This window comes from Phyllobates terribilis, unplaced genomic scaffold (assembly GCF_046119375.1).
Source record: "Phyllobates terribilis strain yellow unplaced genomic scaffold, ASM4611937v1 Scaffold_4__5_contigs__length_816908805, whole genome shotgun sequence".
NCBI classification, from domain to species: Eukaryota; Metazoa; Chordata; class Amphibia; order Anura; family Dendrobatidae; genus Phyllobates; species Phyllobates terribilis.
In genome coordinates, this window is record NW_027362764.1 from 90324503 (window position 1) to 90351836 (window position 27334).

The 27334-nt window shown below is 40.7% G+C and overlaps 1 protein-coding gene across 1 annotated transcript in view; it reads right to left on the reverse strand.

Moving 5' to 3' along the window:
- The window catches only part of NRP1 (neuropilin 1), a 199959-nt gene that overhangs the window by 34574 nt on the left and 138051 nt on the right, over positions 1-27334 (reverse strand). Inside the window, 2 exon segments of the mRNA XM_073677632.1 lie at positions 818-962; positions 4535-4690. Of these exon segments, the coding sequence (XP_073533733.1) occupies positions 818-962; positions 4535-4690 (301 nt within the window).

Sequence of the window (27334 nt, forward strand, 5' to 3'; positions counted from 1 at the left end):
CAGTTTTCATAAAAATCTTCATTCCCTCTACTGTTAGATGTGCCTCTCAGAGCTGTAGTAGCTGTTCAGTGTGACATGATATTATAAATGGTTTTATGTTTTTTGCTTTAGCTGCGGGAGCAAAAACTCCAAACGTTTTCTTAGTTTGGTATATGGATGACATACTAAATGAAGCCACACAGCTGTGCTCAGGTGTTTATATCACATTAAATGGATACCTGGGGACTAGAGACGGTGGGAGTCAGGCGCAATCAACTCCTAATTGCACACACAGGGGCCTTGCGAACATCAGCAATGTAGTACACTTGGTGCTAAATTGGCTTGCTAACCCAAAACAATAATGTAGCATGTATTGTGTGTGAATAAGTAATTGTATCAATTAATAACCAGGGTGCAGCCTCAACAGTGAGGCAGCCAAACTACAAAGTTACCTTGTAAAAGGGAAAAAATGTAACTCCGCTTGTCGCAAAAAAACTAGGGATCTATAGTGCCAAAGGGCACGAAGAACAATGTGATGTGAGGTCAAAGCCCGCTATAATTGTACAGGTGAAGGAGCCTTCAAGGGCCTATTATTTCTCTAATAAAGGCTTTTATTATGTGGTTATTACGAGTTGACTTATTACAGTTTACTCTGCAGAGTATTGCTGATTGGCGAGAGCAGTGAACTCCATAATTACATATATTTTCCCGATTTCCATTCCAATAGACGTCAATGTAATTATTGCGCCCCCCCCCCCATTTTGCGGTCATTGAATTTTATAGAAAGGTGTCACGTAAAAGTTAACACATGAGCGTTATTCTTTTAACACGCACTCACCTGAAATTTTACAGCCGTAGACCTCAAATCTCAATGAGATGCCCGTCTCCCAAGTGACAGGGCGTATTTTAACAAACCGAGTCAAGACCGGCTTCGGGAATGGGCTGTATACAACGTCAATTGGGTTAGTGTTTCCTGGAAATACCTGTAGGATACAAATACTATCATTTCAAATTTATTGCATTTATAGAAATTTGCAGAAAAATTCATTTTTCTATATATTAACCCAATCCAACGCTGTGCAAATGAACACGATGCAGTTATACGATACAGTTATAATGGCAGGCGACTGTTCTTTAGTAACAGACCATATGGCGCATGGGGACCACTAGTCAGAACTGTAGATAAACTTTTTTCATATCGGGTAAAGGTTCAGTTCACTGACTTAAACTTGTAACTAAATACCTGGGTCAAGGAAAAGTGACTTTTTGGCGCTCCTCTGACATCCAACATAAGAGGAGCATGCTCTAATCTTTCCCAACTTTGCCAGTGCCCAGGGCTTTGGTTTCTGTATAATGTAATAGTCAACTTCCTTGAGGGAGCAATAAATGCACTGGTTTACACAATTATCTAGGCACAGATAGTACTGTCTCCTAATACCTTTTTCTATACTTTGTAGGTATAAATAGTACTGTCTCCCAATACCTTTTCCTATACTTTGTAGGTACAAATAGTACTGTTTCTCAATACCGTTTTCTATAATTTGTAGGTACAGATAGTACTGCCTCCTTGTCTCTTCCTGTAAATTATATTGGCAAATATAGTACTGCCTCTAAGTCTATTACTGAAAATTTTACAGGTACAGCCTCCTAGTCTCTACTCAGTCTATAAATGATATAGGCACATATAGTACAGTTTCCCAGCCTGTAAATGTTACACATACGGATAGTACTGCCTCCTTTTCTCAGTCTATAAATGATATAGGCACATATAGTACTGTCTCCCAGTCTGTAACTGTTACATGTTTGGATAGTACTGCCTCCTTGTCTTTTCTTGTAAATGATATAAGCACATACAGTATTGCCTCCCAATCTATTATTGTAGCTATTGCAAATACAGAAAGTATTGCCTCCTAGTCTCTTTCTCTGAACTTTGCAGGTACACTACTAACCTGTGTCTGTTTCCCTCAATTGTACTGCCTCCTTGTCTCTCCCTGTAAATTATATAGGTATGGATAATATAATATTATTTTCTTTTTATGTGATGTTTTTTGAATTTATGTCCCTTTTCTGTATGCCATTTATGGAGACTATTGTCTATTCATTTTCCCTATATATCATATAGGTACAGAGAGTATTGTCTTACTGCCTCTTCCTGTAAGTGATATAGGTACAGTTAACAACTCCTCTCTCTCCAGTTAAAGTGTGTAGGCACAGACAGTACTGCCTCATTGTCTCTCCCTCAGACCAGAGGTGTGATATTCCACTCCCGGGTAAGGGTGGAGTATGGACCAGGGCTCAGTTAGCTGCATACAGCACACACACCCCATTTCCGAGGGACAGCTCAACGGTACTCCCACTAGACAGAAGTGCAGGCACGACTGACTATGTCCCTGCCTGGAGTGGGGAGGGGGGTGGAACACCCAGTGCTGTAGGGGCAGATAGGGGTTGGTTCCTGAGCGTAGGGAGGAGCTCATTGGTTGCTGGTCACCTGGGCTCATGGCTAGAGGGAGGTATAAAAGGTGGGCACCATCTTAGTTCAGTGTTCAGTCTGTGAGGAGAGGAGAGCTGACAGGGAGCAGCAGCTCAGGCTGAGTGCTGCTCCAGAGGCAGGCCTAGAGAAAAGGCCGGAGCCTGAGAGGAGAAGGAGAAGTGGGCCTGGAGAAGAGGCCAAGGGAAGGAGGAGAAGACAGAACAGGAAAGAAGGAGAAGAGAGAGAGAAACAGAAGGGCTCAGGAACAAGAAGGTGGAAGGGACCCTAAGAACCCACGAGAATCCAGGGTGAAGGGTCAGGCAGATTAAGGGTACCGGATCCCAAGTTGGTGGAGGAGAAACTACCCTCAGCCAAAGACCGGTCGTCGTGATCATTTATTGGTGCGACACCTCATCAAACCTGCTAGGAAGGCACCATATAGGACAGCGGAGGACGGGGCCCACGTTTACCCGCACAAGTCCGCGGCAGCTGGACAAAAGTGGGTCACTGGTGAGGCAGGCCAGAGAAAGGATTAAAGGGGGTCCTGTGCCATGCTCCTGAACTGCCTGGGAGTTGACCGAGCCCCTCACCTGGTGGACGCAGCACGGCTTGGGCAGTCACCGCCGGTACCAAGGTGACTAGGACCAGTAAAGAACTGTGAGTAAAGACCCTGGACTGTAACTTGTTGTCTGTGTGCTCCTTCGCGCCTCCAGCACTACCGGTACTGGGACCTTCACCACCATCACTCCCACCATACACTACACTGCCCTGGGGCTGCACTCTTCCCGTGGGGAGTCACACTACTCTAGCTGCACACCTCATCAGCCCCAGCGGTCTGCATGCAGCGGCGGTTCCTAATAACCGCAATCCACGGGTGGCGTAGTCGGACATAATCAATAGCACATAACGGACTGCCACTGGTTTGACCACCCTGAGCCACGGACCGGGTCGCCACTACTACCCCCATCGTCTCCCTATCGCCCGGTTCCGAGTGCCCCACGGCCCAGGGGGCGAGTCATATGGATAATATTGCCTTTGTCTTTCTCTATGAATCATATAGATACAGATAGTATTGTCTTCCTGCCTATTCTTATAATTGATATAGCTACATTTAACAAGTCCTCTCCATCTCTCTCCAGTTAAATTGTGTAGGCACAGACAGTACTGCCTCCTTGTCTTTTACTATAAATGATTCAGACGCAGCCTCTGTAATTCGTTCATTCCTTATTTTTTCTGTTTATTCATTTCTGCAGACAGAATTAAGCAATAAAAGTAGAAACCTTCTGATATGAGAAATGAGAAAAACATGGCAGATAAGTTCACAAATGAAAAGATGAATATTTCAAAATTGTAAATGGCTTTTGCTGTGAATATATGAATAAGAACTGGAGATTGCTTATCAGCCTGTGTTAGTAAAATGTGAAAAATTGGGGCGGAGGGTGTTGGATCTTATACCAGCTTTATGTACCTGCAGACTATACAATGTAAAAGTAGTCTATACTATATATATACTAGATGTGAGCGACATTCTGGGACTATACAGCCTATGTACCCTCGCTCTGGTCTGAAATACGTATGCATAAATCTTGTTTTGCTATTGTTTTAGTTTCAATTGTAAAACCATGTAAAATTAAATAGTCTCCCTCCTAAGGACCATTCGTTTTATTTCAGCCATTAACAGAAGTGAGCAATGGCCTAAAATAACAATTTACCACAAATCATGTTTTATGTATTTCAACTGCGCTTTATAAACATTCACATATAATTCAGAGTCTAGAGAGATGTGTGTTCAGTTGCTTTTTACTTCTTTTTTTTCATCAGAGCTGGGGCGCTTTGTGTTTTTATAGTCCCCGTATCTTGAATTCTATATACGAGTCTCTTAAGTCCTTTTAAATTGCCCAGACCTGTTAGGGGAACTCTAGTACTGGCGAGCGACCGGAGAGGTATTAAACCAAAATGAGGCCTACCTCTAATAACGACTTTCATGGTATTTTAATATTAGTATGATCTTTTATTATAAATTCTTACTAGTTCCTATGATTTTTAATTTACGGGCTGCAAAATAAAAGGACCTTTGACTCTTACCAGATGTTTATTTCCATCTTTAAGGGTAATCCAGTCTTCTCCATTGGAGCTAATATCCACTTTATATAACTTCACGTAATACTTTTTCTTGGTTTCCTTTGATACGGCTCCCTGCATTCCAATTCCAGAAACAAATCGGAGCAGTCCAAGGTCTACCTGTATAATGGAAACAGAGAGGACATGTTAGTTTATATGTCATACACTGGGATCTTCATCTAGAGCAGGGATGTCAAACTCAAACACACAGAGGGCCAAAATGAAAGACTTGGACAAAGTCGCGGGTCAACCAATATACAGCATAATGGGCTGACATAGTCCTCTATAAAGAATAATGGGCTCCACATAGTCCTCCACACAGAATAATGAGCCCCACATAGTCCTCCATACAGAATAATGGGCTCCACATAGTCCTCCATGTAGAATAATGGCCCCACATAGTCCTCCATATAGAATAATGGGCTCCAGATAGTCCTCCACACAGAATAATAAGCCTCACATAGTCCCCCATACAGAATAATGGGCCCCACATAGTCCTCCATACAGAATAATGGCCCTACATAGTCCTCCATACAGAATAATGGGCCCCACTTAGTCCTCCATACAGAATAATGGCCCCCACATAGTCCTCCATACAGTATAATGGGCGCCACATAGTCTACCATACAAAATAATGGGCCCCACATAGGGGTGGTGGTTCTCGTGTCGCAGGCCAAATAAAACCACCCTGTGGGCCAGATTTGGTTCACGGGCCAGAGTTTGACATGTATGATCTAGTGAATAGTTGGATCTGGTAGTACAGAGTGGAAACAGAATGAGATTCCCTGTACACCTCTGGCGGTGGCTTATTTCTCTTAGGAATGAGAGGATTATCACCACCAGAAAGATTAGATGATTCCAAAATTTATGGTTTGGTGGATATTTATCTAAGGCCACGGCCCCACTATCAGTATTCGGTCAGTATTTTTTCTCAGGAGTGGGAGCCAAAACCAGGTGAGGAACAATCAGAGAAAAGGCATAATAGAAACAAGTCACCAATTCTGCATTTATCACCCACTCCTGGTTTAGGCTTCCACTCCTGAGAAAAAATACTGACAGAATACTGACCAAACACTGATAGTGGGACCGTGGCCTTATGTTAATAGTCACCTTAAGACTGAAGCATGTTTCTTGATTTATTCCTCTTTTGGCACAATACTAGTTTTATGAGTGGAGATGGAAATAGAAGCTTCTTGGCTTTCTTTGAACACTATTTGTTTACAATTTTACTTAAAAATATATGTCCATTATATCCAGAGGCGGGCATGCTTTTTAAAGGGAATCTCTCACCAGGTTTTTGCTACTACATCTATGAGCAGTATGATGTAGGGGTAGAGACCTTGATTCCAGCAATGTGTCACTTACTGGGCTGCTTGATGTCGTTTTGATACAATCCCTGTTTTCTCTGCTGCAGATATAGCAGTTCTCTGAATGCTGAGCTCTGTATAACCCCGCCCACACCACTGATTTGCTGTTTTCTGTGTGCACTGTGCATAGGCAGAAAGCTGCCAATCAGTGGTGGGGGCGGGGTTGTACAGAGCTCATGAATATGGAGGACTACATGCAGATTTACTAGTCTTCTAGTGATAATCTCCTACTGGTTAAATGGTGATTTTATCAAAACTGCAGCAAGCAGCCCAGTAAGTGACACATCACTGGAATCAGGATCTCTGTCTCTACATTATGCTGCTCTCAGAATAGGCGGCAAAAATCTAGTGACAGATTCCCTTGAAGTACTTACATGGCAGATCATACACAAGTCCGTTCAGAGTATAATACAATAGTTTGCCAAAAAAAATGCCTTCAACCTTCTGTCAATGTTTCCTTACTGAAATATTTACACATAGACATAGGAAATCTGTGTACGCTGACTAGCCTGCCACTTTGCATGTCCATATGTAGCTACATTTGTATAAAATCTATGCAATAATGTTGACAACGACTTCCAGAGCCCGCAGTACAGACCCTGTTTTGCCGCCTACATATATATTGGGCTTCCTATTAAGTCTCCGTTGAAGCGTAAGCGCAGACAGATTGATTCCATGAGTGCTCACTTCAAGAGCGAACACATCCTGCTCCCAGCAATACTTTATATAGCAGACATGTTATTTATTCCCCTGCAAATAAAATGCAGCAATATCCTGTCTTGTGGATTAGAGACTTTCTGTATCTGGCGTTACGCTCATATCTGCATATGCTAATTTATATTGTAGAAGGAGCTTCTGTTGTTTTGTGCCAGCACATGGGTTAACGTAACGCACACATATACGATGTATCCTTATTATGATTAGCATGGATTTGCAATAAGCTCATATACTACTCTGCAACTGAAAATGTAAACCCTCTCCTCTCAAGTGATTTCAGAGTGGTCTTAGGAGCTCATGTCCCATCCTGTGCTCTTACCGCTCTCAAGAGCCCTTTAAATCTCATGATCTCTCTGCTGTATCTCCTCATGTTTTCTGCTGTAATTAAATTATCCAGACTAAAAATATAAGCTTTTACTAACAGGCTGGAAGAAAGAAATCATGTAATTTCTACCATTAGTTTTGGAGGTACCTGCGTCATTCCTTGTTGAGGGAATGTAGTCGAAGGTCTCATGCAGATGGTTGTATTATAGCTCTGAGTTGTATAAAGTTATTTAGAAGTCTAAGGGAGCTATGCTAAGACCAGTAACTTTAAATTTATCATATGAAATGATGCCTAAATTATGGAATTTCCTATTAAATGCATATTACATCAAAGGGAAAAAATCTCCCTACTATGGTGGCACCATATGGTTGTCCATGGAGTGCCTATAGTTCAGTAGTATTGAATCACAGATACCTTTTAATGTGATCGTACAAACCTTAGTACAGTTATATGTGGGGAATTATAGAAAAGACCATTGAAGCAAACTGATATTCATAAGTAGGTGGTGTATTATCATATGTGATAGTTCTGAATTCAATTATAATAAATATTTTTCACTAATCCTGAATGAAATTACATCAACCAAACTGTGACTAGGTTGTATTAGGTTTCCAAAAAGATTCATTTATGGAATAAAACATTATAAAACATTGGGAAAAAAATAATAACATAGGAAAAAATACTGAAGTTGTGGTATGGTATGGAAAAATTAACAATTTATTTAACTATATAATTATTAGTACTCATTTTCAGCTTTGAATTACGTAGAATTTTTGCAGGATAAAAAGTTAGTGGGAACCTGTCATCTGATTTATGTTGCTGTATGTATTTTACTCTGAAACGTTGCGACATACTTTGAAAATTCAGCCAGGGACTCGGATGATTAGTCCAAGAAGAAACCAGTCCCGCCCTGCTCCTCAGACTGACAGGTCTTTCCATATACACACACATAGGAGAGAGAGACCTGGCAGTCTAAAGGAACTGCTGACGAAACTGCAGTCGAGGTAACTATTGAGCCAGAGAATCTACCATCCGAGACTACACCTAATGTTTACAGGTAAGCTACTCTTCCAAATTTTATATTTCAGACACCTATAGTATATATTATATATACATCTCTATTACCTCCTATTCTAATGAGACTTACTATATTGACTATAAGGTAGCCTCTTATATTTATTCTATTGCCCATTACTCTATACCCTAGACTCATGGGTCAAACAACATTGTAGTCCAGCTCACTGGTCTCTTACTCTATTGTATTAAGTTATGTCCTATTCCTATGTATATGTATAACTTTTTCTATCATGGTTTTAAAAAATTTTTTTTGCTAAAATAAACTTGTGATATATAAAAAATATATTGATCTATTGCTCCCTCCTTTTGTTCGTGATTGGTAAAGTCTAAAGAAGCATAGCAGGGAGAACTCATCGGAGGCCAGCCTCGGACTAATCATCCTAGTTGTGTGGTCCTCAGCTGACTTTTCAAAATATGTTATCTATCTTTGAAACGCTGTAGTGTTTCAGAGCAAAAACATGCACAGCTACAATAACGCACCCAGAGTCCGATTCATGCTGCCCATGGGTTCCCTTTAGGGTGCAGTCAGCAAATAAAAGAAAATAATATCATGGAAAAAAAAACTTCTAGAACCCAAAAAAACACTTCTGTCTTCTAAATAGTTATCTCTCGAAGTCAGACGGCCATATAAATCAGAACAAGATTGGAACGCAGTGCACAGACTGGCCGGAGGGGCTCCAAGTGTGACAGCTGCATAGAAATATATGAAGCTGTCACGCTCAGATTGGGATAGCCATTGGCCAGTCTGTACACTACGTTAAGATCTCAGTCCAATTTATATGGACGTCTGACTTTGAGAGATAACCATTTAGAAGTCAGAAGTTTTCTTTTGGGTTCTAATCTCCCTAGAAGTTTTTTTTTTCCCTTATATTATTTTCTTTTCTTTTGCTAATTTTAAAGTCAAGAATACTTGTTTATCAGGGATTTGCTAATACATTAATTATTTTCACTTTCTATTTATACCACTTCCAATTATGTTGGTTTATTTAGCTTTTTAGGGCTCAATTTCTAAAATGTAAAATCTCACATCTCAGCAAGACAAGCCCTGTTCACATCAGCCTGGTGATCAGCTGTTTTTGCTGAGAGAAGATGCAGCGCCCACTGAAGGTTAAATATTGTATTACATTCTGTCCATTCAAGTGTCAATGACCATGAATCTAAAAAGAGCAAAAAAAACTGTGGTTACTTGTATTTCAATTTAAGTAGACTTTTCCCATTGACTGAAAGCCACAGAAAAGTCTATAAAAAGAGCATGTTAACTAAAAAAAATAAAATATCTGGCAAAAGCTCCTGAACTGCATAAATTGATGAGAGAATCTGTTTAAGGAGAAAAAAAAGTGAATTCTTGTGCATTTGGCAGACATTCAATGTTCACATAGCAACCAGAGAAACTAATTACACAGAAATTACAGAATTTTACTTCGTTAATAATTTTTTTCTTATTCCACATATGATAACGGAAACTATAACTCCCTTGTGTAGGGTCGCACGAAATGTGTTACGTTATATCATACGTTCTTTATGATTGGATTATATTGGCATAATATTGCACAAATATTGAGATGCCAACCTATGAACTCATTCTTGTAATTTAATGGTATTACTAGAGTTTCTGAGTAATAAACTGGAGACTTGTGCAAAGAACAATTCACTGGAGGAAAATATCATGCATTACCTAATATTAACGTGTGAAAACCATTCACCGAATCGGAAATCTCAAATTGGCTTTCTCTTTGCTGTAGTTTGTAGTGGATGATCAGCACTTGTTGACCGATAGAGGGGTGATGATATAAAGCTGACCATCCTCTTGAGATAGCAATTGGGCAAATCGCACACCCATCAATAGATATCTGCCATCATGGAAGAGTTGGGAGTTCTCCTTATACATTGCTTCTCGGTTGATGATGCCGATATTTGCAATCAAGTATGCTTAATATTAAATGTCTTTGGCCAACGTAAGACCCGTTCCATATGTACTTATAAACTAAAACATATAGAAAACTGAAGCAGAGGTTGGAAGATTTGATCATGGAAGATTTGGAAGCCCTTGGACGATTTGACCATGTAATATGGGATTTACCCCCATGTAAACTGCCTGTGATATTATTTAGATCCTGATACCAAGTTTTGGTTACACTAAGGCATCTCTGTTGCAAAAAGTATCTTCAGTTGCCAACACCTATAGGCACGGTCAAGCTTCTGTAAATGGATCATTTATAGGTGGCTTTTCACTGCTGGTCCCCAGGAGCTGAGATACTCATGGAGGTTAAGGAGCTAAGATATGTTCTCCTCAATGCCTCCAATAGGACTTTCATTTTTTCTGGTGGAGAGCTAATTTGCATATTTTTTCCCAAGAAGCATTGCCCTGCCTATAAGACACATGTCTTCACAAGGAGAAACACACCCCTACACTGCTTTATTGTTTACATCAGAGAGAGTCCCAACTGTTGGACCACCACATACTGTATATGTATCTGATTAACATGCCATGTACATAAATGATAGGCACCCATGTTTAGATTGGGGGACAGGTGAATCCCCCGGTGGGCGCTTTGGCAGGAGTAGCCCAATCAATCCCACTTATATGGGCAGTGGTTGTCATATTTCACCATGTACAGACAAAATCAGCATCTCATAATTCATTCAACAAACTACCTAGTTTATTAATATATAGAAGCAGAGATAAATTTGTGAATGAGAGTAATGTACTGTTTGCCTATAGCTGAACATTGGCCCCCAGAGTCAGTGCTGCTGGTGGGCCCTTGGTGCCCTAGCCCAACACGGAGTACACCCTTTTGAATCTTATGTATGGAATCTGACACACCACCCAAGTCCCATTTCGTCATACTCATCGAGTAATATGGTTTTTGCTCAACTACTTTAGGATATTGGACTCCATCCTGTTTACCCAAACACAATACCAAATGGTTTTGGTCTCTGTATATCAATGAATAAGAAATTGGTTTATTGAAGACATTCAAGTTTTATTACTGGAGATATTACATAACGCAGCTGTAAATACAAAATGGGGAACAGTGTTGTTTTTGTTGGGTTTTTATTCCCATATTCCTTTATTACCGCTCATATTACATAAAACAGCTGTATATACAGAAAAAAAAGGAGGATGCTGCTTTTGTTATATGTTGATGCCTTGTTCCATTAAAATGTATCAGAAAACACTAATTATGTTGCTCTCTCTGGGACCAATACAGCATAAGTGAAGAGGAGGCCTGTGCGGTCTCGGAGCTTACGCAACACAATGTAGCTGCAGAATGATTAGCTGGCTGATTAGTATGTATCACAATGAGCAAAGTACAAGCACTGGATTCCCTTCGGGATTAGTGCAATTTATAGACATTGTAAGGTAGCGCTATTGATCATGTTGAGGGGCACTCACTTCACCGGGTCAATCAAAGCACACATGCAACATTTTCCGGTAATATGAAGTCCAGCAGTTTATTACACATCATAAACTGCTTATAACATAGTCCATCTCAGTGGCTAGCAGGAATGTTACACATGTAATATCCTAGAGCCTTTTTGGGGGCAGCTATGCCCGCTTAGCTTCAGATACAGACTTCAGCAAGGTACAACATCAATATTCATTTAAAGCACTGATTTACCTTAGCTGCTTCTATCAGCTCTGTTCTGCCACAGCTGTGGATTAAGGCTCCCGAGACTTGGTCTCCAGGCCACGTGCCTTCCAGGGCCAACGGTGTCCCAGACACAGGGATCAGGCCTCTAGCCTTCCAAGACTACTGGTGTCCCAGGCACAGGGATCAGGCCTCTGGCCTTCCAAGACTACTGGTGTCCCAGACACAGGGATCAGGCCTCTTGCCTTCCAAGGCTACTGGTGTCCCAGACACAGGGATCAGGCCTCTTGCCTTCCAAGACTACTGGTGTCCCAGACACAGGGATCAGGCCTCTTGCCTTCCAAAGCTACTGGTGTCCCAGATACAGGGATCAGGCCTCTTGCCTTCCAAGGCTACTGGTGTCCCAGACACAGGGATCAGGCCTCTGGCCTTCCAAGACTACTGGTGTCCCAGACACAGGGATCAGGCCTCTTGCCTTCCAAGGCTACTGGTGTCTCAGACACAGGGACCAGGCCTCTTGCCTCTCCAAGCTAATGGTGTCCCAGACACAGGGACCAGGCCTCTTGCCTTCCAAGGCTACTGGTGTCCCAGACACAGGGACCAGGCCTCTTGCCTCTCCAGGCTAATGGTGTCCCAGACACAGGGACCAGGCCTCTTGCCTTCCAAGGCTACTGGTGTCCCAGACACAGGGACCAGGCCTCTTGCCTCTCCAGGCTAATGGTGTCCCAGACACAGGGACCAGGCCTCTTGCCTTCCAAGGCTACTGGTGTCCCAGACACAGGGACCAGGCCTCTTGCCTCTCCAGGCTAATGGTGTCCCAGACACAGGGACCAGGCTTCACCACTGTTTCAAAAACCACCAGGATTTATATATCCTTCTGTGCGCACAGGACCTGTGATGATGTCACAGTCATGTGATCAGTCACCTGAAGGGGAGGTATGTGGTCAGCCAGAACACACCCCCTGGGCATTTTAGTAATACAGCAAGCCGCTGCATTACAACATGTACAGTCTTTTATGCATGAAGTCAATGTTTTGCAAACTTTACAAATGGACATAACAATTAGTCAGAGCAAATACAAAGAACCAAAACGTCAATTCATTGGAAAACATCTCAAGGTGACATAGATAGTACCTCTAAAGAAGTCTATGAAAGAGGCCGGTCTGTGGGTCTTGAGACCACCAACATTTGCTCAAAGGAATGAGCAGAAAACTCAGCTTATACTCAATTGTATGGACTCATAAGCTCCTTTTGAGATTGTACACTGCTTGGCTTGTGGTCGAGGATAAAGTGATTGCTTTTCCTTCTGGACCTCCACAAATATGTATGTGATTGACATGTCATGTACATAAATAATAAGCACACCCAAGTTCGAACTGGCCTACAGGGGAACAGGTAAATACCCTGTTGGTTCTCTGGGCAGGAGTAGCCATCACTAACAGGAGGAACAATTGGTAGTGATCTCAAGACCTGGACCCTCACCAATCAAAACTACTATGCTGTACTACATTGGCAGCACGGTGGCTCAGTGGTTAGCACTGTTGCTTTACAGCACTGGGGTCGTTAGGTTAAATCCCACCAAGGACAACATCTGCATGGAGTTTGTATGTTTCCTACGTGTTTGCGTGGTTTTCCTTTCGACAGTCCAGTTTCCTTCCAAAGAAATACTGATCAAATAATCTGGCGGGGACTATTGGAAGAGATGAGAGTAGTCTGGCGCCGCCCCCAGCTGGATTCTCCCCTCCTCACTTCAGGTGATTGACAGGTCTCTTCTTATGTACACATGAGAGAGAGCTGTCAATCAACTAACATTTCACAGAAAATATTCCTTGCTGCAATCGTGCAACCAGGCTCTGATTCATGCTGCCCATTGTTTTTACTATCTATTGAATTATATGTAATGAATGTTATAGCTCAATATTACTTGGACATAAGGGGGCGCTCTATGCTGAGCTCTTCCAGAGGAAGGGAGGAATATATTGAACAGGGGTCTCTGTTTCTTTCCACCCCGGACTGACCTGAATGTATAGGTTTAGCCATATAGTGAATATCATTATAATTAGGTCACTTTATCCACTATATCTTCTGTTCTCTTCATAAATTAATGACTGACTACCTAATAGTGGAACCTTGGAGTTGAAGAAGCAGCTTATTAAAATTCTCATGTATTTCCAGCTTTATTTTAATTACTGTTCGGTAGCGCAACCCTTCAATTTCCCAGCATGTGTCATGCACAGCAATTATTTTATGTAATTGAAATGAGAAACATGGCTGGACCGTCATGATGAAAAAAAAAAATGAAATAAATAACAATATCTATAGAGTGCAGAATCTCCCCCCAGACCTGCTGTGAAGCATCACAATTGTGTCTTTTTTTTTCTTTAGATAAGACGGAATAATTTTTTTTATCTTAATTTATCTTTTTTAATCTTTTTCTTGTTTAACAAGTTATTATCAATGTTACCTGACGTTATAGTCAATGTTCTATTATGCTGCAGTAAATTGGAAATATTGTAAATGTGACTTTCAGGATTTAGCAAAAGTTGTAAGATCAGTCATGTCGGTCGTTGCCTATAAATGAGGTTTACAACAACTTACCAACAGAAAATGGAAAATATATTACAGGCAGCCCCCGACTTATGAACATCCGACTCCTAGTTACGAAAGCAAGATGTTAAAAAAACAACAACTAATACTTACATAATCGTTCACCTCTCCGACTGACCGCTGCTAGTTGCCTTATATCCGGGCTACTTCTTTCCGATGTTGCACGCTGCATCTCCGGCCTCTTCACTACAGGTGCGGACTACCGGACACGTCCAGGCCTCAGAGGTCACTGCAAGTTGTAAGGTCGCAATGTTGTGATAGAAAGACGTGTACTGTGACCTTATAATGTGCAGAGATGTCAGAGGCCTGGACCAGAAGTCCGGGCCTGTAATGAAGAGGCCGGAGATGCGGCATGCAACGGTGGAAAGAAGAGAACCGGATGTCGTGCAGCGAGATGACCACAGAGGAGAGCAATGAGGTGAGTATTGGCAAAATCCCCCTCCAAAAAAACAAATACTCATCTCTCCAGCCGCTCTGATGCTCGTTGACCGCCGTCCAGTCCTCTTGTTTCCACTGTTGAACGCCGCATCTCAGCCTCTTCACTATAGGCCAAGACTTTTGGCGGCATCCAGGTCTCAGAGGTCACTCCGTAGCATATGTTTGCGCTGCACGTCTTCACGTTGTGATCCTTCAACACTCATTGACCTCTAAGGCCTGGATCCGACTGGAAGTACTGGCATATAAAGAGGTCAGAGATGCGATGCACTACAGTGGAAAGAAGAGGACCGGACATTGGGCAGTGAGCAGTGGGGCAGCCGGAGAGGTCCGCGATGAGGTATTAGGGTTTTTTTTGCCCACCCTGTTCCATCTTACATACAGATTTTTAGTTACAAACAAACCTACAGAACCTATCTAGATCATAACCCGGTGACTGCCTATATTTTGATATTCTAGTGAATAGAGTGGGGTTCGCTGATCTGGATTCCCAACTATTAGACACTGCAGAGAGTGACTATAAAGAATTTTTTTTCACCATGGAGATCTTGACACTTCCATGCCCATTGATTTCATTGAGAAATTCCTAATTATTGTAGCAACATTTAACACGTACTGCTGTATTCTCTTAAAGACCAGAGCTAATCATTGGGCAACCATCCTAACAAAAAGAAAATAAAAATGGACAACCCTGCTAAATTAATTTACAGCTATGTACCTGACCCCAAAAAGAAGGTATATAGTGAGCACAATAGGAATATTTTATATATTTTTTATAGTGTTTATATATGTTACCAGCCCCCTCCATCGCCTATAGATCTATAATTCCCAGAATGTTACTATCATGAGATCCATAGTATATGCTGCATTTTGTAGGGTGTCTATGGGATGCACAATTCTTATCATAATTGCTGTACTCTGCATTGATTTGGAATTTCGTAAAATTACACATATTCCTATTCCCCCGGTCTCGCGTGTGTCATGTCTACGGTGCAGGAATAACATCTGATTTATTGTAACGTTGGACAATATCCAGGAGGATCTATTTTGCAGTTGTAAAACTTGTAATGACCCTGATTTAAAATGATTAATCACATGTACGGTAGGTTTCAGGGATTTTTTTTTGTTCTACTCATCTGAAGCTATTTTTAGGCTTTCAGCGCTCAAACTTCCTCCAATACTCCGAGTATTCGAGGGCTTGATGAAAAAAACCTTTAATTACTGACCAGTTGTCTAGCGTGAGCAATTCATTATTGCTGGCAGGGAAAAGTGGCAGTAATTTCAGAGAAATTCCAGCCATAGTGTTCAATTAAACCCATAAAGTAAAATGCATCCATTAAAATATCAGGAAGTGGTTGGGAACACAGGCGGCCGTACATCTGAAACACAAGCGCTGCTATTATGCGCATAGGTAGATCAATGCTTACAGATGGCTCCAGGCCACAGAGCACCACAACAGCCGTCATTACAAGGATGCCAGAACTATCCACATATGTTATTATGGACAGCTCCATTTTGGACCCTATTTTACAAATTGAAGTCATAGTCCACTGGCGAGGGGAGGGGTCGGCAATTATCCTCTTTTAGACTTTTATGATTTTGAAAAAAAAAAAGGAAAATGAAGCAAAAACGTCAGAAGTGTTTCTTATCTGTGTTCTGGAGTAATTGTGATAATGATCTCACGTTTTAGGCTGTATAATGGGTTTCTACTATGAGTAATTACGGAAAGGCTTTAGAGACAGGTTCATAAAATTCACTCCGCTTTGCGTCTGAGCCATAGGATGAAGGTCTGTGCCAAGAAGCGCTATGGGCATAGGCGTCCATTCATCCAACGAGGGTCTTTTGGCCTCTTGATGGGTGGGATAAATTGGCATACTTTATCCAACACCCTGGGTTTTTCTATATAGTGAGGCCTCCACAAAAAATTACATTTTTTTTTTTACATTGGGACTATAAAGGTTTATACTATGGTAGCCACATGGATCAGGTGCTTGAATAAATCCGACAATGCACACAGTAGACTACATAGCTTGAGACCAAATCTCGAACTCCCATGCGCCATTTTTTTTATGGTCTCTATATGACAGTTTTCAGTAACCAATTCTCTTTTAAAGGGTACCAATCACCTAGAGAAAAGCTATTTATTTGGAGATATAAAGGTAATCTGCAGGTAAATAGAGTTTAAATCCTGTGTAGCTGGCTACAGGGAGAAAGTGATCTTATTTCCTCACTGTAGCTGCTTGCTTCCAGTTATTGGGCGGTGCCGAGATCTATTACAGTAAGGGATCGTGCAGATGACCATATAACTCGGGCGAGGGCTCTCTGTCCTTTTGACGGATAGCACTCAGTCTCATGTTAGTTATTCTATGGGGCTGTGCATATTGCCGATTTTTTCCTCAGAGTGAGACGACACAATTTGCCTCCGTGAATCAGACCCATTCAACTCTATAGGTCTGTGGAAAAAAAAAATCGGACTGCACTCGGATTACATCCCTGTGCGGTCTGATGTTCACTTGACATCATAGAGAAGGTGGAGAAACTGTTTTTTTTTTTGCACCTCTGAGAAAACCGGATCACACTCTGATCAAACTCTGATCAGAGTGTGTTTAGCATAATCGGACCAATTTTTTCGGATATGGAGAAAACGGTAGTCTGAAATTGCCAGCTCTTTATAGTGTGAGTGTGCTGTAATTACTCCCTGGCACATTGATTGACAGCCTGTTTTGCAGCATATGTGTGCAGTGTGTGTGTGTGCAATGTTAGTCAATGTGCTGCTGAGTGATTACAGCGTGCTTTCAGTATAGTGAGCAGTGACTGTGTAATTTCCCTGCACTGACACAATGACTGGATGTGAACGGCTACAGAGAGGAAATATGTTCACGTTCTCCCTGCAGCTGTTGCTCCAGTAAGCCTGCCAGACATAATATAAACGCTCTGTACTTGCAAACGACTCCAATATTTACAGGGAAAAAGTGTTTCTAGAGGTGACAGGTTCCCTTTAATCGCTTACCCATGACTCAAGCCCGTTCAGCCATTATAAGAGCCTAGTTCTTTCCCATAAAAAAAACTTGAATGGCCCAAAGCTTTCTGCATCATAAAACAGTTGCAAAAAATCCTGTTGTCGAACATGTAGGTGTGCAAAATTTTTGCGACATTTGGCATTTTTATGCTACTTCCGCTAAGTTTTTAAAATGATATCAGCCCCAAAGTATATGTGTTTCTTTTTCAGAAACAGCATCACTCTCGTCAACTGACAATGTCTGGAATTGTATCGTATCCCAAATTCTCTTAATTTGATCCTATCGAGCCTTGGAATGGGGAATGCCACACCAATAATGTTGTTGCTCCCAATAATTTTGGGCTTCCAGAAGAGTTATAGTACAGACTTATGTACTTTGGTTTTATCTGGAAAATAGCAAGAGTCGCCCAATATTATTCCTACACGTGCTGCTAATACAGAGAATACAGACAGAGTTATGAGAAGGGTGACCTTATACTCGGCCTCAAGAAAAAAGGTTTCGAAATCTTTGACGATGTATTCTTAGTATAGACTGAGGCAATAAGTAACATTTCCCAGCAGGAGGGAGGTTTTTACACATTGAGGAAATGTCATTGGAAACTGTCAGTCTTCGCTTTTTCGTTCCTATCTAAGTAAATAATGCTTACAAAATAGATTTCTTTTTAATTGATTTGCCTCTTCAAACTAATCTATTAAGAGAGGCTGTAATCCGCCAGCTCGAGGCCGATCACTCAGAAATGCTTTTAGACTTTGAAGCCTTCCATACTTCAACCATTGACCTGTCTATCGACTACATTGAGCTTCATTAGCTGCGGAGCATAGAAAATGATTGCGCAAAGGATTAGAAACGGTCTTGCTTTAAATATGGCGTCCGACAGAACCATTAATTACTGGAAAGCAGGTCACGACGGAGTATAACGGGTTACTTGTTAAAACAAGCAAATATAAATGTGTTACATTGCTGTACAATTAATTATGGATTAATCTTTTCTTTTTTTTTTTTAAAAAAAGTTCAAAGATTTTTAATTCCAAAAAAATAGGCTTAAACGGAATTGTTAGTTGGCCATTGGAAGACTAGACTAGAACCAAAGGCCCCCATAATCGCTAGATCACAGTTGTCCAATTTTTGAGCCCTGGAAAAGCGAATGCTGACACCACTAGAACGGCGCCGGCATGGGAGGTGAGTATAAGTGTTTTTATTTTAACAGGGGCAAACACTCAGATTGAGAAGGGGTTGTCCTTGTAATGGACAACCCCTTTTAAATTTTAATTCAGGAGATTCATTCAAATTCGGCTGAAAAGTTTCCAGATTGCAATTATAAGACATTTATGATGTTCTCAATTCTCTCCAGAAACCAAAGCATAATAAACAGAAAGACCTAGAAAGGGTTCATAAGTAGTGATGAGCGAGTATGTTCGGTTAACCCTTTCGGCGAGTACGCTCGGGCGAGTACCGAGTATCTTCAGTGTACTCGGTGATATGTTTTGATCACTCCCGTGTGCATGATTTGCGACTGTTTGACAGCTTTATTATATGTGAGGAATGCTTGTTTCTTAAGCATTCCTCACATGTATTAAAGCTGTCAAACAGTCGCAAATCATGCACACAGGAGTGATTCAAACATATCACCGAGTACGCTGAAGATACTCGGTACTCGCCCGAGCATACTCGCCAAAAGGGTTAACCAAACATACTCACTCATCACTATTCATAAGTATTAAAATACTACTCACCTCTCCTCTCATCAGTATTGCAGCTCCCCATCTGGTCCACCGCTTCATCCTTTACTCTCCCGTTGCTAACTCCAAGGCCTCTGGGATGTCCCATGCTGACTGGGCTGCTTGCATGTGATTGACGTCTATGAGGAGCATCCTGCCTAGTCAATGTATGTTGTGCTGGAGGCCGAGCGAGTATGTTCTGTTAACCCTTTCGGCGAGCATGCTCGGGTGCTCGCTGAGTATCTTCAGCAGTGCTCATATCTTCAGTGGTGATCCGTGTTATGTTTTAGTCACTCAGTGCTCATGATTTGCAACTGATTGACAGCTTTAATACATGTGAAGTATGTCTAAGAAACAGGCATTCCTCACTAGTATTAAAGCTGTCAAACAGTCGCAAATCATGAGCACTGAGTGACTAAAACATAACACCCGAGCACGCTCAAGATACTCGGGAAACACCCGAGCATGCTCACTCATCACTACTGAGGAGTCAGCGCCGGAAGACTGGAGTCATCGAGCGGGGATCTGCGGTTGCAGGACAGGTGAGAGGCAATGTGAGTATAATATATATATATTTTTTTTCTCTTCCCGGCCTTAACCACAATGCTTCAAATTACTTAAAAAAAATCATATCATGGCGAATCCATAATTAAACTCGTAATAAATTCGATACATCTAATCCTTTTCCTTCCCCCCAGGGAGATAAATTGCCACCAGAGTTATTGCAATTGTTGACTACAGTGTAGTAATTCATTCTGAATAAGAAAATATTTTAAAAACTCTTAAAGAAAAAATGAAATAAAATAAATAAAATAAATAATCCAATTTCAAACAATATAATTCGGCACTCAACAAATGTCCATTCAGTTTCCTTTATTTATGGATAGTAGGTACGTGGACATAATATTCCAAAAGGGACCTACGGCCGTTTCACGTGTGAATTCGCTTTCACCCTTGGATTATTCTGTGGTTTTGCTTTGTATCACTGAGCACCACTAACCAGCCACGAGTAAGGATCCCTATCTGTCCCTTTAATGGGGTGTTTCCCTTAATGTGATTGCTGCCGGTGGATAGTGCAGGTGAATTTTCTCATTCTTTGCTACTAATGAAAAAAAAGAAATGTTGATGATTTTTCAAGCTCGATCAGCTTCATCTCAGGCCTTTAGGACATACAGACTTGTAAAGGGTTGTATGACATTGCTCTCTATCACCTGCTTAATGACATCATATGTGGGTAGGGGCCATTGGGTTAAAAATGTAGTAGACATCTTTAAGGAGCCAAAACACCGACTCCTGGTGCCTTAAGGATGTAAATATTTTGATGGATCTCTGAATAACGCTGTCTATTTCATGTTCGTAAATGAATTGTGTGACATGTAATAAAACGAGTTATACATAGCGGTTCCTAGATACATAAATATTCTTGAAAGGTTACATGTAGCAAAAATGGATTATAGTCTTGAGAAGCAGCCAAGGCTCTTACTGAGCTCCCAGAGCTGTTATATTGGATAACAAATGGCTGCAGGTAAAAACAGTCTTCGAACGTGTCACCATAGACCAGTACGTATTCCCTACATAAAACTATCCCAAGGCTGTACAGAGCTACAAACACAAAAACAGATATGTTATGGGACTGATGCAATTGTCACATCTGGGAATTGCATCACTATATACAATGTGTACATTATACTGTTGCGAGCGGTTCCTTGGGTACATTACCATTAGCGTTGATTTGCTCACATGGGCCTTAATGTCAGACAAATATCTATTGTACTAAGTAGGTATCTGCAATGGCCACATGGGAATTAAGGAACACAGTTGCAATGTAAAAATACTCCCACCGGTAGGATTTGCATCAGCTCATTAAGTAATAAATTCGACATATTTTTGTATCATATTCCCTTAGAAAAATTTGGGTTTGTAAACATCAACAAACACGCACTTTCACATGGGACACTTTTTAAAGAAGTAGACAAAAAGAGGTACCGTATTTCCCCGAGGCATCAACCAATCAAATTACTTATGGACTCAGGATAGTTTTTTGCTATGTGATTTAGAGGCCAATGATTGAAATTTGTGACTTGCTGCAAAATATATGTCTGGTCAACAGCAGAGGTGAGAATTGTACTAGCAACTGATCATCCTAAGGAAAAGCATAAAAAAATAACACTTTGATTTGACATCTCCCATATGGGATAAGCTATGGTCATATGTACCGAAGGAGCTGTGGGTTTTCCATCCAGAGTTTTGGATGGTGGTAACCAAGAGGTAATGTTTCTCCTTGTGGAGAATGACATGTCAAGCCTTACATGCCGAGGTGAGGAGACTTTTAAGCCGCAATGCTCCTCAGGGAAATATGCAAATTTTCTCTTCAGAAAGGAGGATGGTGGTAACATAAACTTTGTCCCCTGCTGAGTTCTGCATACCCAGCCTCCAACAATGATGTCCTGTCACTTTTGACTACTACTTAGGCCTCATTCAGAGGCACGATTATTCTAACCAGAGAGTGGCCCGAGCGTCATCCAATTTTCTTGTACGTGGAGAAATTTAAGAAAAATTTTCTAAATCTTCTCAATCCTGACAGTACGTGAAAATCAGATCACACTTGGATGTCATCCGATTACAGTCCGATTTTTTCATGGGGACATTGACTGACTTTGCTGATTTTGATCCGACCTTCGGATCAAAATTGAACATGTCTCCGATATTTTTCGCGGACCACTCAGTCCGAGGAAAAAAATCAGACATGTGACTGGCCCCATAGACTATCACAGGTACGAGTGATATCTGTGAAAAACATGAATAGCACTCGTACACGAAAATTGCTTGTATGAATGAGGCCTTACAAGTAATTAGTGGGCAAAAGGGAAACTTGACACAAAATCAACACTTATGACTAGTGATGAACGAGTATGTTCTGTTAACCCTTTCGGCGAGCATACTCGGGCGGACACCGAGTATCTTCAGGGTGGCTTGGGTGTTATGTTTCAGTCTCTCTGTGTGCATGATTTGCGACTGTTTGACAGCTTTAATACATGTGAGGAATGTCTATTTCTTACACATTCCTCACATGTATTAAAGCTGTCAAACAGTCGCAAATCCTGCACATGGAGTGAGTGAAACATAACACCCAAGCCACCCTGAAGATACTCGGTGTTCGCCCGAGCATGCCCGCCGAAAGGGTTAACAGAAAACACTCGCTCATCACTACTTATGACCACTCTAGCCAATCCCAGGCTACAGATGTCACATGTGACAAGGCATCATCGTTGGAGGCCAGGATACAAATATTGCAAGGGAACCAGGATACCATCCCCTTGTGAGATCCTGTGGAGATACAGTAAGTATAAACAATTTTTTATTTTTAGCTGATCCATAGTGGCAAAATCACGAGCAAATGGTCCAAAAACGCATGATTCTGCTTGGATTGGTCAGTGCACATTTTTCGGCGGTTTTATGCAGATGTTGCAACATATGAACATACAACTATACTGGGGAAAAAATTGTGCGGATCGATGCAAACATCAAAGCAATGTTTATGGGTATCTTTTTGATTGTCTGGGTACAAAAAAAAATTGATTTAGAGAATTCAAGGAAATAGAAGAAGGTTCAGATTCAGAACCATTGGAATGGCCACAAAGAGTTTGTCTCTCTCTGTAGCACTTAACATTTCCACGTACTACAGGAACAAACTATTGATTTGTTAAGGATATTTTGTAATGCTTCATTGCGCCTGTGGTGGCGCTCCAAAGGAATTGAATACTTGCTACCAGATCCTTCCCCAGATTACAGCTCATCGCTGGGGGTCTCGACACCAAAACACTGGGTAAAAATAATGTTATTATGGAATTCTAACAAATAGGCATTGTATTTCAACCAGAGGCTTTAGGAAACAAAGGCAAATTTCTATGATAATTTAAAAGGAGTTTGCAATAAAATATTGCAATATGTCCAATATTTAATAATAAGCTGTTAAAAATGAAATCTAGATATTGTTGCACTGTCAGCGTTACAAGAAATGTCAAAAGGAGTTCGCTTTCTCTATTCTTCTGTAGCACAATTTGTACAATGCGAAAAGTTGAGTCCCTTTCTAAAAACTGAAAGAAGCTGTCTTGTAAGAATCGCATGAAAGAAAGGACTAATTTTAAACATTAAGATGCAATGGCTTGAAACAGAGAGGCAACACGCTGCTTTTAGTTTTAATTGTGTCATAAAACGTTAGATCTTATGAATGAATCCTTCCAGCCATTGAAACATAACATAATTAACCGTTTTGCTATTGATTTCCTCGGAACTGGCACGGTGCTGAGTTTTTCTTTCCGAGCAGCGTCTAATAGCCAGATACAAATGCACATTCCAGTGCCTACATCTCAGCCATGAATAGGAAGCGTCCTTGTCCAAAATCTAAGATAGAGAAATCTTAGAAAACTCAACACAAAGCTGGTACAGTGGGGAAGTGCTGTAGCCAAGTGGCGTTGGTGTTGTGTCTTAGAAGTCAACAATATGAAGAAGAACGCAAAGGAAATAATAGAGTCTAGAAGATTAAAAACTGAATGTGTTTCTGGAAGATTAAAGGAGACAATGCTTGCGGGGACGGTCGGTCTTGTGTGCGGAGTCTTTCGACTCTTTAATGCTTTTGTGTTCTTCATGCATAAATCAGAAGCAAAGGAAGAAAAATTATTTAATTCAGATGGATCCTTTGAACTTCCATTCCATCTGGTTCTCTTTCAATAATGAAATCTGTTTTAGTCGTAAAATATTGGCAAGAATGAGCTTCAGTCAAAATGGAAACAAAAGGAACTCAGTGCTCCAGGTTAGGAAACAGCCATGTCACAGTGTGTGAAAAGGGGAAAAACACTAACACTGTGGGGCTAAGAGAGTCCATGAACGGCCTCAATGATAGCTACAACAGGCATGTATTGTCATGGCACAAAGGCAATGGTTTCTTTTCGCTCGATTATGGCTTTGAGTAACGTATTAAGACTGCCTTTTCTCTGAAAGCAAATACTTTCAGTTATTGTGTGAAATACGTCAAAGTCATTTTGAACATGCATTGAATAAAAAAAAAAATCTGAGGCTGTGCCAGTGATTCATTTGGGTAACATTGGGACCTGATGGATTGCCATCTTTTTTTTGGCAGAAGAAAAAATGGGTTGTAGTTTTAATGTAACTTACTGGATTCTCCATTGAAAACTCTTGATAAGTTGTAATTACTTTAAAAACTAGATAACTTAAAGAAATAAAACCTTCTATGGATATGTGAACCGAAGGGTCTATCAATATACAGCATATTGTAATTAGTTGTGTTGTAGGGTTTCCTAGTATTATTACATTGTCTTCCGACGTCTCAAAAATGTTTCTGATGAAATTCCTTCTTAGGTGATAAACTGTAGCCATTGGTAGTAGAAACGTTTCTAAAGTCTCATGCATCTGGCCATGTTATGTATCTGTGCGGTCCGGAACTAATATTGATATTCATCCTAAATGTATAATACTAATATAATAGTTTAATTAGAAAAACTAATCTAACTGCTTTATTTATTTATTTTTTTACCTATTTCTGTTTTGATGATGATTCGTTTGAGAATCCCCAGTACATACTGGTGTGCTCAAACGGGACATTATCATGGGGCAGAGGCTGTGGTCACTGCCGTAGCCTCGGTCACCACCCTGAAACGAAGTGTCATCAGTAACCTCCATTTCAGGGGCTGGATTAGTCTCTTATGTACCGTTGGTTGTCAAAAGTGACATCGGTTTCAGGGCGGGGCTGGTCTCTGTTCTCCCTGCTTGCTGGGTGATCTCTTTAAAATGAGTACTGACAGTGCGCTCTGTTGATTCGGCTCATCACTTCTCATCAGAGCCAGCGAGGGAGCGCACTGTCACTGTGCACTGAAAAGAATATTGCACAGTAAGAAGGGAGCTTGTAATGAGTAAACATCAGAATTGACCAGAGACACATGCTCAGCAGAGGAGGAACTAGCCTACTCCATGAAATGGATGTCACTGATGATGCTTCGTTTAAGTGTGGGGATAGAGGCTGTGGCATTGACCGGGTCTTCTGCCCCCTGATGACATCCCATTTTAGTGTCACAGTATGCACTGTGGATTCTCAAATGAAGCGTCATCAAAATGGAAATAGGTAAAAAAAAATAAAGCAGTTAGGTTAGAGAGGGAAGCATATGGACATTTTAATTAAACCATATAAGAAAAGCTATTTTATTATGAAAATGAATATTAGCTTTGGACCACCCATTTAAAGGGGTATTCAAGTCATTATCTATTTAAAGATAACAACAGTGTTTGACACCCCCACTGAGTACAGCACTTGGCAGTCCCATAAAGATTTAATGTAGTGGCAGCGTGCATGCACCACTGTCCCCCCATTCAAATAGATGACACAATTCTGATGATTAGTGTGGGCCAGACCCCTACTGATTTTGTAGTTACCACCTGTTGTGTGGATAAATGATAACTTGTTAGAACTGGAACATCACTTTAATATGGTAACCGTGGATAAATGATAACTTGTTATAACTGGAATATCACTTTAATATGATAACCACAATAAGCTACGCACAGATGCTGCATGTCTATGGGCAGCTGGAGTTATATGGAGGATTTTTTTCCAAAGAAAAATATTGAAGCATGCTTCATTGTATAACCAATGACTCAAGATAGTTAATGGAGTCACCATTTGGGTTGGGTTCCTCCGGGTCTACAATATAGGTCTCCATGGGTCTTCCATAAGACGTTCATTTAGTACAGCACAGTCCATACTTTATGCACATTTCTCTTCATCATTTGTTCAAAAATATCTAATATTTTAATCATTCAGAGCTATTTTTCAGCACTCGGTATTCACCTGTTTCTAATAGAAATGAAAACCACAGACAACCAATTTACAATCCCAAATCTTTAAAGCTGGTTTAATAGAAGCCACATAACTCGACTCCTAAACTTAATTACAATTTAATTGCCAGATGGAAAAAAACATGGTATCTCTGCCACTTTATTAAAAATGCCTAGCAAAACTTATTCCAACTGGATTATTTTTTACTTAATTTAATTTGTCCTAAGAGGGATGACTTTTACAGCCGGCAGACTGCTCACAACAGCAGAAAACACATTACGGAAATCTACAATAACATTACGTAAAGTAAAACAGAAAGAGTACACTGTTCTATTCTGCATTAATTATTTTAAAATTTATTTAAAAAATATTGCTTAGAGTTTTGCAAATTTTTGCAACACTTTATAATTTCCATTTTTTTCTATCCCACGTATGCTACTTTACAGTTGCCTTTATCTCCGACTGTTGAGTGTTGGGAGTTGAGCGGCGGTTGTTTTCTCTCATTAGTAACGCTTTATCTCACAAAGCAACGTCATCTGTACAGTTTAAGACAAAAATATTAGATAATGTAGAATTTATCAAGGCTAAAACATGCTTCCTTCCAAATACAGGAAAATTAAGCTCTATTCTATCAAGGTTTATCTGTTCAGAGTGGTTAATGTGAAGAAGAAATGATAGTTTAAACTTTCGACTCCCGGGTCACAGGGTATGTAAGGGAGTTCATCTTGTGCTTAAAATGTCAGAGAATTTTCAACAAAAGCAATTTTTTATACAAATAAAAATTGTATAAAAACGACCAATACAAGATTTAAAACTGGTGTTTAGGCTAAGAGTAATAAGGAATTGGCTCAAATAAACTCTTAAGAATGCTCATCTGTCAACAGTCATATCTCTGATTCAGCTTAGCTGAACTTGCATGTTTCGCAGTTGAAGAAATCTAGATGTGAGGAATGAAGCGCACAATATGGAGGGAGAGTGGGTAAGAGCTTGGCTAAAGCTCACCTGGTGGAGAACAACTCGTATCTACTGTATGAAGTCATGAAGAAAAAACAGCT